At 26.3% G+C, this 11,031-nt stretch overlaps 1 protein-coding gene across 2 annotated transcripts; it reads right to left on the minus strand.

The window, feature by feature from the left end:
* Positions 1–4,179: 4,179 nt before the first annotated feature.
* Positions 4,180–6,232, minus strand: LOC107638310 (uncharacterized). 2 transcript variants are annotated; one of them, XM_088483261.1, is made up of 2 exons: positions 5,726–6,232; positions 4,180–4,723 (listed from the first exon to the last, which is right to left on the minus strand). In XM_088483261.1, exons 1-2 carry the CDS (start codon positions 6,188–6,190, stop codon positions 4,349–4,351), a joined length of 840 nt encoding a protein of 279 aa, XP_088339387.1. In that variant the 5' UTR covers positions 6,191–6,232; the 3' UTR covers positions 4,180–4,348. The 2 variants fall into 2 exon arrangements, with proteins under 2 accessions (XP_088339387.1, XP_088339388.1); XM_088483262.1 differs by having other exon boundaries at positions 4,180–4,678; positions 5,726–6,228.
* Positions 6,233–11,031: the final 4,799 nt, after the last annotated feature.

An 11,031-nucleotide genomic window follows, 5' to 3' on the forward strand; every position in this document is an offset into this window, starting at 1 on the left:
AGAGAACTATCAGAATTTAATTTTTTATCATTAGTTAGTTATCAATATTTAAAAGTATGGGATAAAGTATATTGTCAAATTATTAGACTAAAAAAATTAGACTAAACAAATTGAATTAATGATAGCCAAGTGATAGTTCTTTATGTTTTTAAAACTTGTATATGTAACTTCTTTAAACTTTAGCGTTATTTCTACGGTGATTCATTTGAATGATTAAGAGGCTTAGTTGAAACTTGAAAGCACTTCATTGTGCAATCAATCATTAAGATTTTCACCAAATACATACATGGTATTGTAAATCGAAAAATGCCATTGCTCCTATTACAATTTTTAGAAAGATAATATTATGAAAATGTTTTTTAAAATATACTAGTTATTATGGGATATACGTGGAGTAGGCTATGAGCTTATATTATATGCGGATTTTTGGCGAGACGAGATGGAATAGTACAAACTTCTCCGTTTGTCACTCCTACTTAAAGATCACATATGGACCGGTCTAATAAGAGAAAAGGGTGGCTAAGTAAGAACTAAGAAGTGACTTTTGACATGCTGGAGAAGGTTGTGCCATCTACAGAACTAACTATTTGTGACTATCATTATCGCATTTTGATCGGATGCAAAAACAAATAAAGTAACAAATGTCTTAGAGTGTAGATTATATGTCCTACAGAATTTAGGAACTTGAGAGGAGAACGTGGAATTCAGGAAGCAGATTAAAATGATAGAAGACATGGATGATTAATAATGGATGGTAAATGTTCCGGTTGGCTCTAGAAGGTATACAGTGTTTAGGTGTTGGATTATATATATTAGTTATTCTTTTACTTATTTTTTGGCCGATTTTGATAGGCGGTGTCGAAACGAGCTTGTATTAATTAAGATTTCAAGTATCGGAAAGCAGATACGACTCTTCAGAAAAATAGTGAATTTGATCTAAAAATTACTTAATTATGGTATCAAAGTAATTTATGTCGAAATTACTAGTGGCAGACTTATAAAAAAATATATATAAATAAATAAATAAATAAAATAATAAAATATAAAAATATTGATCAAAGCAAAATAACAATAAAATTCAAATAAAATAAAAAAAATAAATTAAATAAACAAAAGCAAGCAAATTAAAAGCTAACTTCTAATACTTACATACATTTACATTCTATTTTTTCGCTGCGTCACTGAAACTGAAAATTTTATGAATTTACGTGGTAATCTAGTTTTATTAGTTGAAATTTCAGATCATCATTTTATTTTGACTATAAAAAATTTTGACCCCCAATTTTAACATCTACATCTTTTTTGGACTTTCAATCCCACATTTTTTTAGCTTGTTCTTTAAATTTCACATCTATGTCCTCTAGTTAATTTTAATGGTCAATCAACAAATCTTTAATGTGCAAGAAAAGACACCAAATTACCTTTTGACTTCCACGTTTTTCTTTTGATTTTAGTTTGCCAGAATTTTCGCTTGTTGTTATAGTCAAAATTATTGGCAGTTAAAAAGTTCTTATATAAAAAAAATCCATTTTTTATACAAATAATTATATTTTGTTATAGGGTTGTGATGCTAATTAGGAAGGTATTTGTAGTGTTGGGCGGTCGCAGGTGGCAAAATAGAAGTAGACTACTTAAAAGAAGTGTAATGTTGAGAATATTTTGAGTGGATATGATGTAAATGCAAAAATATTTGGTAACTAAAGAAAATTAGTCAAAAATAGTCATAATAGTCATAATATTTAGCATTCATTAATTGACTATTTTTTTTTGTCTCTCTAACATTATTCATGTAAATGTATGAGTTTATAAACCCTGTAATTAACCATGTGAGTGCCTTATTTTGCTTTCTATAATTAATCAACAAAATATGTCCGTTATTTTGCTTTCGTAATTTTACCTTTAATAATCCTATAAAATAGAGTTGACAATGAGGATATTACAAATTGCTAGAAGTGTCAATATGGTTGGTCCTACAGGGTTTTGGCCCTATTTTATAGGGCCAGAAGAATAAAAAGCCCTATAGTTAATAGGGTCAAATTTTTAAAAAGTCCTTAGGGCCAAAAGTTCTCATAGGCTAAAAGTTCTAGGGCTAATCCACGGGCCACCTAATTTTTTTTTTTTTTACATTCTCTATTTCAACAACACACATAAAACTTATTAAAAATTATTTAGTTTGTTTTATCCTTTTGTTATTTTTATGTGTAAAAAATAAAAAAAATTAAAAAATAAATGTTAATAATGTACATTAATCATATTAAAAGAAACGAAAACTGTACAAGATAAACTATAATGGCTGGCAAATCTTTCTTTTATTACTTTTATCAAACTTATAATCCTCGTTCTAAATATATAGATCCATGATTTGAAAGAATGGAAACTGTACAACAATAATGTAGAGCACATTTTATATTATATTTTTAATATTTTTAATATTAGTCCATTATATATTATCGTTTTGCATAGATCCAGTGAAATGATTGCTTGGCTGCTTGCTATTCACATAAATGATATATAGCGACAAAAGAAAAATTGGTGATTCATTTTTTCATTGAACGCAATATATAGCGACAAACATTTAACATTAAGATATGTTTTCATCCAATATTATCATTTTGCAATATTAAAAGAAAGAAAAAAAACAAAAACTAAAGGAAAGTAATTAGTATAGCACGGAGTAATGTGGATTGTAGAGATAATTCTTTGAACAATTTGTATTAGGAACGAAGAATAGGCAAAATTAAAGTCGAATTTCCCATAATTTGGGGTTTTTAGGGCTTGTAGAGCCAGCCCTGTTTTAATTTTTATTGGGAGGACTTAAATAGGGCCAGGACTTACAAAATATGATTTTGTAATTTTGGAGCTGTAGACTAGAATTATTTTGGAGGGCTTAGGACCAGCCCTAAGATTTTGGGCTCAATTGACACTATTACAAATTGCATATATGTGCTCTAGTTGTGCTTATAAAATAGATTATTGAATAATTGAATCAATTGCACCTTGATCTGCTCATCGTTATCCTTTTCTTTTTACATTTATTCACTCGTTAGAACAACTTCAGAAAAAAAATGACCTTATCTTGTAAAAAGGTTTATACGAGACTATATATATTAATAAGTCCACTAAGTAGTTATTTATAGCAGGAGTCTGATCTTTGAGTCATGTGATATCCGAATCGGTGAGAAGAGAATTACTTATCATCATCTAGACATAAACTTATATTAAAAGAATATTATTATATGTCTAAGTTTTTTTTTAATAAGTCTAATAAAATTAAATAATAAATTTAGTATAATACTAATCATAATTAATTTTGTTATATTAAATTAATTTAATTAAAAAATTTTAAATATATAATATTATTCATATTAAAAAGGGTGTTATACCTTATTTCTTCACCAAATGAGATATACTTAAGTTTGTAAGAATACAAAAGCGCGTATACCTATAAAACATACTATTACTACTATAACTTTTTTTAATTGACTTTAACTTTTTTTTGATAAATTATATATAATGAATTAATGATATCTAGTTATAATAACTATTACAGTTATATAATTTTAGTAATATTTAAAAGATATTATTAAAATTAAAATAATATTTTTTATTATTTAATAATATCTTTTAAAATAAAATATTATTTTAATTTTTAACATATAAACTAAATTTTAATTTAGTCTCTCATATTTTAAATATTTTATTTTTGTCTTAAAAAGTTTTAAACGATTTTAATATTATTCTATTATTAAATTTACATAAATAATTAATAAAATAAACTATATAAATATTAATAATGTTATTATTATGTCATATATTTTTTTTATATTAGAGAAATAATACTTTAATTTTAGAAATAGATCTTCTCAAATATTTTTTAATTAAAAAAATAAAATATAATTTCTGATCTTTTAATATTTTTTTTATCTTACTTATAAAAATAATAATAAAAAAATTACATTTTATATTCTCAAGTAAAAGAAAAATTGAGCAGATTCATTTTTCTTCTTTTGCTCAATCTATTTCTCATAAATTTTTTTTAAATATTATTAATTAATCATCAGTTATGAAATTAAAAAAAAATACTTTTAAATTAATAATTATTAGTAAATTAATTTTATTTATGTATTGAAATTAAATATTATTGACTCTTGAATATATAATTGATTTTAAATTTAACAATGAGATAATGTTAAATTCATTTAAAAATTTGTAAGAATTGAAATAGTATGTTTAATACTTTTTATTTTAAGACTAAAATAAAACTACTGGAACTTTAGAAACTGCATTAGGAGCCGGGCATAGACACCATGAGCCTTCTAAGTCCTAACAATACTTTCAAGTTTCAATACTAGCTCCCGGAAGTTGAGCTCTTGAAGCTGTTAACGGAAGCTAGCGCGGCGTCTCTAAACAACGTGACATCCGTAGATCCACAAACCAAATGGTACCCACGCTTCTTGAGCTCAACACTACCCTCTTGCAGATTCCGATAGCTAGGAAACCCCGCTAGATGCGGGCCTTTCCCAGGCCCACGGGAAGCCTTCAACTCCAAAACGGCATCTTCCGCCGTCCTCAGCTTATCTGGGCTCAGACCCGGACCCAACGGGCCTAACATGACGCAGTCAACTCCATCAACTGCAGCTATATCTTTCACGCTCTCCAAACCAACCTCCGAATCAATCTGGCAGCAGAGGATCAATATGAATGTATGAGTATGATGCTGAATCTGCAATTCTAATGAACGATATTAAAAAATAAAGAATATTAAATCACTCTTACACTTTAACTTATGATAATAATAAAAACGTTTTACTGTTTATAAATTCAGTCTAACAGAATATATATAATGTATATTTTATTCAATTATGTATTCTGTTGGATTGAATTTGTAGGTCGCAAAATATCTTTATTGTTATCCTGGACCAGTGGTGGAGCTTAGTTCAGACAAGAGGGGGCCATGGCCCCCAAACTTTTTATAAAAAATTTAGTAGTACTTTTTCAAAAGATAAAAAATAGTTTAATTGACTTAAATACTTTACTATGACTTAAAGTATCTAATAAGTTCAATAAACAATATTCTCTTTATCTTTAAGTTCAAATATAAAAAGTTAGATATTTTTATTTATTTAATTTAATATTATTTTATATTTTACTATTTATTTAATTTAATTTTTTATATGGTAAAAAATAATAGAACATTCAATAAGTATTAATATTATTGTATTTGTATAAATTGATAAAAAAAATTCAATAAATATTATAAATTTTAATATTTGTCCTTCTAACTTCTTCTTTACATATTTTACAGGATATATATTCAAATTTTTATATAAAATAATAATGAAAATCAAAGAATTGATACATTTTTTAAGAGGAAGGCTAATATTTAAGAAGGAGAACATATAACTTTTACAATATCAACACCTGTAGATAGTTCTTCTACTTTAATGAATCACGAAGAAAGTGAGATATAACCTTCAAAAGTTCAAAAAGTTACATCTGATGACTTTAACCTTAACTTTTTGGAACGAGATCTTGAAAAACGGTATTAAATTTAACAATATTACCCAAATCAGAGAGATGATATTAGATGAGCTTATCTTAAATGAGTTCCATATCAAAAATATTTTGACAATTATTTTCTATCTGCCCCCCTAAAATTTTGTTTCAAGTTCCGCCACTGTCCTGGACTAAGATGAAAAAATAGTTTAATAAAAAAAAAAAAAACCTGGCAGATGATTAACAAGTCATGCTCGCATTTCGAGAGGTAGTTTTGGTCCAAGCCATAGTTGGACGCTCTTACAGCGGGGTGAGCAGCTCCGCGGACCCCTTTCGGCGGGTATGCACAGTATGACACAGCATCGCGGGCCGACTTTGGGCTGTTTATGCCAGGAAAGATGAGGCCCGCTGGGCCTATATCGAGGGCCTTCTTGGCCCATACTGCGGAACTTTCTGGAAGCCTGATGAGGGATGGGGTGTGAGCTGCGGAGAGGGCGTGAAGACAGGGAAGGACGTTGGGGATGTCGCCGTAGCCGTACAGCATGTCGATGACCGCAAAGTCATAGCCGGAATGGGCAGCTATTTCCGCCATCGTTGGCGAGAAAGTGGCCAAGAAGAGACCGTACAGGGGTTCTTGCTCCCTGTTGCCGACACTGATTAGACATGCTTTTAGAGATTTCGATTCCGCGGCCATTGTTTCTCTTCTTCGCCTCCCACTTTGCTTATAAGGACAAGGATTCAAATAAAAAATAAAAATAAAAAACAGGATAAATAAATAAATAAATATATATATATCCTTCAATTATTAAGTTGTTGAATAAAAATATTCTTTAAATTTGTTAACTTAAAAAATATGCTCTAAATATTTTAAAAATACGACCAGCGTATCTATTTGTTAAATATATATTATAAAAAAAATTTAAAAATTAAATTTTAATGTAATTATTTACAAATATAATTTAAAAATATTTTTAAAATTTAACGATTTTAAATTAAAGTGATTTTTTTCCAATGAATAAATTTTTTCAAAAAGTTAAAAAAAAAATCGAATTTTAATCCAATCTTTAGTGTGAAGTTTTTAAATAATTATTTCTATTATTTATCATAATTTTTTAATTATTTTCCATATGTTCGTTATCATTCTAGTTCATTCACATTTTTCTCAACATTTTTAACCATTATAATTTCATCTCTTTATTTTTTTTTCCCATGTGATTCAGTCATATTTCAGCCTTTTTTGGTAAATAATTAAATTTTTAAAATTCTAATAATTATATATGTTCAATCTAAAATAATTATGGAAGTAATTTTATAAAGGAAATATTCAAAGAACTTAACAGTAGGGTGGATATCGCTGCTACCACCTCGAACTCCAGTGCGGCGGTAACATGGGATACCTGCTTGGGATAGGTGCAGCAGCGGAGAGTTAGAAGACAACAGGAGGCTTCTGGTTCCTTCTCTTCCAGCAGATAAACAAGTCAGCAACAATGCCATTGAAGTATTCAACTTGGAACAGAGTATTAGCATCCTCCGATGAAGCAAGTGCAGAGTTGTTATTTGTGTTGTGCTCTTATGTTTTAGTTATTTTTGGAGTGTGACTAAATTGGTGCTAAAGTGTTTGAATTGTTTATAAATATAAAGAATCTTTTTACTTATGAGTAAATACACCATAATCATCTAGACTATATTATAAACACTTGAAGTCAGGACGGATCCAAAAATATTATTGTGAAGGGCCAATAACATATATAATATTAAAAATTAATAAAAAAAATTATATAATATAAAATGTATTACAAAAATATATCGATAGAGAATATATTTTAAAGTATAAAAAACATGTATGTACTTTTTATTAACGAAGTGGCCGGTCGATTATTCGTATCATAAAGCTTATCGATAATAGAATCTGTATCAAATTTTTTAGCAATTTTTTTTCAATATAATTAAAAGATAATTAGCAAAAAATTAACCTTTTATTTTGTTTATGAGTTATTCTTCACAATATTTATCGCTGAAAAAGATCTCTCAGTAGTAATAGTTGAAACAGAGAGAATTAATACCTAGAGTCATTTATTAAAAAATAGAATGATCTAATTTTTCTAAATATACTTAAAAGAATTTCAAAATTTAATATCTAGAGTCATTTATTACTTTAGAATATATTTTTCATATTCTACCAATTTTGTCAAATTAATATGACTTTTTAAAACTTATTTGTCAATTTTAAATTTTTTCACTTTTTATTATTTTAGTCGACAGCTAATTCCTTTGGGTACATTTTTTTTACGAATTTACCCGGAAAAAAGTTAATTATCTGTTTTGTTGTCTAAAAACTAAAAAGTAAAAAGTGCCAACGAAATAAGGGTTAAAAAAAATCATTCTGTATGTCAAGTTGTCAACCATGATCCTTTTGGTTCTTGTAGAATAGTAGTAGCCGACGTTGTGCACGATAAGATTTATCAGCATTATTTATTGGCATTGGATGGAACTTTTGGCTTTTACTTTGCAGCCATGGGCCATGGCTTCGTGGCACCATTTGTCGTTTTTCTAAAGAATAAATTATTGTTTTTATTTTTATGATTTAAAATAAAAATTATTTTTAATATTTAAATTATTTTATTTAAATTTTTAATATTTTAAAATTATTTTTTAATATTATCTTATTATTAATGATATGTTAATAAAATTAAGAGTAAAATAATATTATGATAATTTTAAATATTAGAAACTTATAAATAAAAATATAACGATGCATTAATTTTAAACAATAATTAAATTAAGTAAAATAATAGTGAATTTTAATAGAATGCATTGCATTAAGAATTTAAGAATTTTACTTATGTTTAGGGGTATAAATGTGCTAGACTACTCAATGGAGACTCGTGACTTCGTTCGTTTTAGGTTAAGCTAATTTTATTAAATAGGCTAAGACTTTGATTTTTTATGAATATTAAAGAAATTTGATATATTAGAGAAAATATATAATTTATATTTTTATTGTATATATATCGTGTTCTTTTTTTATTCTATTTTAGACATTTATCTACTAATAATTTTACAAGCATTTTATGATGAGTAAAAAGTTTTTTATAAATAAACTTTAAAAAATTACATAAAATAAAAATAATGGGATTAAGAATAATTTATTTAGATGTGATTAAAAATAGTTGAATAATTTAAGAATAATTTACTTAGATGTAATTAAGAATAATTTACTCTTATTTTATTTGATTTCGTAATTCTTTAAAAAAAATATATCGTTTTTGTCTCTAACGCTTTTATTATATTTAAGTCCCTAACATTTTAAAAATTGTCTCAATGTTATCCTATCTTCACCTCTATTAATATATTACTAACAACATGATAACATTAAGATAATTTTAAAATATTAAATACTTAAATAAAAAAATAAATGTTAGAGATAACATTAGAAACAAATTTTTTTAAAATATACATAATATTCTCTTATTTTGTTAAGTTTTTAATTTTTTAAAGTGTTTTTATTGTTTTAATTTAAAAATATATTTTCGACTTGGTTTAATTTTTATTTCATTATCATGGCACATCAATCTCTTTTTACGAAAAAAAATAAATAGATTCCTAATTTTTTTAATTTAAAGACACATAAGTTTTTAATTAATTTAAAATACAAAATTATTCCTAACCTTTTAAAATATAAGACATTTAAGTTATTTCATTCGAAATATCTAAAGACAAATCGATTCTTCAGAGGGACTTAGATGTTTCGCATTTTAAAAAGTAATGGACGTTTTTATATTTTTAATTAGTCAATAACTTATTTATTTTCGAGATAAAAAATCAGGGATGTATTTATCATTTACTCTTAATTATTTATTTGAGTAAAGTAACAATTAGATCTTCGAAGATGTTGACTTTGGACTAATTAGACATTGAAAAAAAAAAGTACTAATTATATCCTCTAAGATAGTAAACGGTGGATATGTATGTCCTTCTATCAATGAATAGTCCTAAATAAAATAGAATTATCCATATATTTTATTATTTACAATGGTGCATGTCTCGTTCCTGTCACATGAATAGGAAAACGATGTAGTTTTGAATAGTGAAACATTTATTATCTTTTGAGTTTTTATATATCATTTATCAACTGTTCTTTATTTATCACAAATCCTATTAAAATAAGTGAAGTTTCACTCCAAATATTGTTATTTACATGATTATCTTTTTATAGATAGACACGTCAAAGTAATTAACGGTACATATAAGGATTACCGTTAAATTTTAGTTGATAAATTGATAGAAGAACATCATGTATCTACTGTTTATTATCTTAAAAGATCAAATTAATACTTTTTTTAAGAATTAATTAGTGCGAGTCAAAATATTCAAGAAGCTAATTGTCACTTTATTTTATTTATTTTGTTTGAGGTTTGATACGAATTGTTCCGGACATGTCCCTTGCCCCTTGGGTCCAATTCCGATGGTTGACCGGCCTGATCCAATATGATCACCTAATTCATGAAATGTAAAAGTGTATGACAAAAAAGATTGAATCATATCGACCAAAAAAAAAGATTGAATCATACTTGATTTATTTTTGTTTGAAACGAAAACTTAAAGAACATTTTAAGACTTTCGTCTTGTATTCAGTGGATGTTAACTTTTGGAAGATAGTTAATTTGAGCGTACGTATCCTTATGCATACGCATACGCATGACTATGGGTACGTAATTTATTTAAGTAAATATGTGGGTTACGATTTTAGGATTTTTTTAGGTCTAATTCAATTTATTTATGAAGTATTTGATGCAATTTTTAAGGAGGATCAAGAAAAGTAAAGAGAATAGTTTTACAATCATGTTTTAAGATAGAATTCTAGAGAGAAATTCTCTTTTTTCTCTAGAATTTAGGATAGTTTTAGGCTAAATTCTCTTAGATGTAGATTTTAATTCTTATTATTAAATAATTCTTTTTACATTTTCTTGTTTTATTGTTTCAATTTGCCTAGTTTTTCTTGTTAATTTTTTTATTTTGTTTATTTTAGTTTATAAATAATTGTTGAATTTCACTTCTATTTAATGCAAGTTTATGTTTTCATATCTTTTGATGTTTGCTTTAGTTACTATTATTGTTATCTTGTTTTGATAGTTTTAGATTTTATTATTCTTGTGAATTGTTATGTTTTATTTTTATACATCCTAAGTATTTGATGAAATGCTCTTTTTAGTTTTAGAGTTGATTTTTGTATTCTTGACTTGGGTCGGTAACCTGTGCGACCTTGAGTTACTAATATCCAATTTGATTAATAATTTGGAGATTTTAATTAGTCTTGTTTCTATTAATGCTAATCTTTTGCTAATTCAATTAGTAAGTTGATTAGGACTTATATATTAGGATTAAATTAAGCCCATTTAACTTTTTTTCGATGTTGGAGATGACGAAGTGGGATTACTCTTTGTAATTATCATGTTGTTGTTAGTAATAAGGATAATGATCCTTAACCATCAACCCTTGCCAAGATCTTTCTTAGTTAAATTCCTTAATTGTCTT

This window comes from Arachis ipaensis, chromosome B4 (genome assembly GCF_059453495.1).
Source record: "Arachis ipaensis isolate K30076 ecotype BB chromosome B4, ASM5945349v1, whole genome shotgun sequence".
Lineage (NCBI taxonomy): Eukaryota > Viridiplantae > Streptophyta > Magnoliopsida > Fabales > Fabaceae > Arachis > Arachis ipaensis.

Excerpts from the sequence above, each read along its gene's own strand:
- LOC107638310 (XM_088483261.1), bottom strand. The coding sequence starts at position 6,190 with ATGGCCGCGGAATCGAAATCTCTAAAAGCATGTCTAATCAGTGTCGGC. Across the intron at positions 4,724-5,725 it reads ACTTGTTAATCATCTGCCAG|ATTCAGCATCATACTCATAC; the intron begins GTTTTTTTTTTT and ends TTAGAATTGCAG.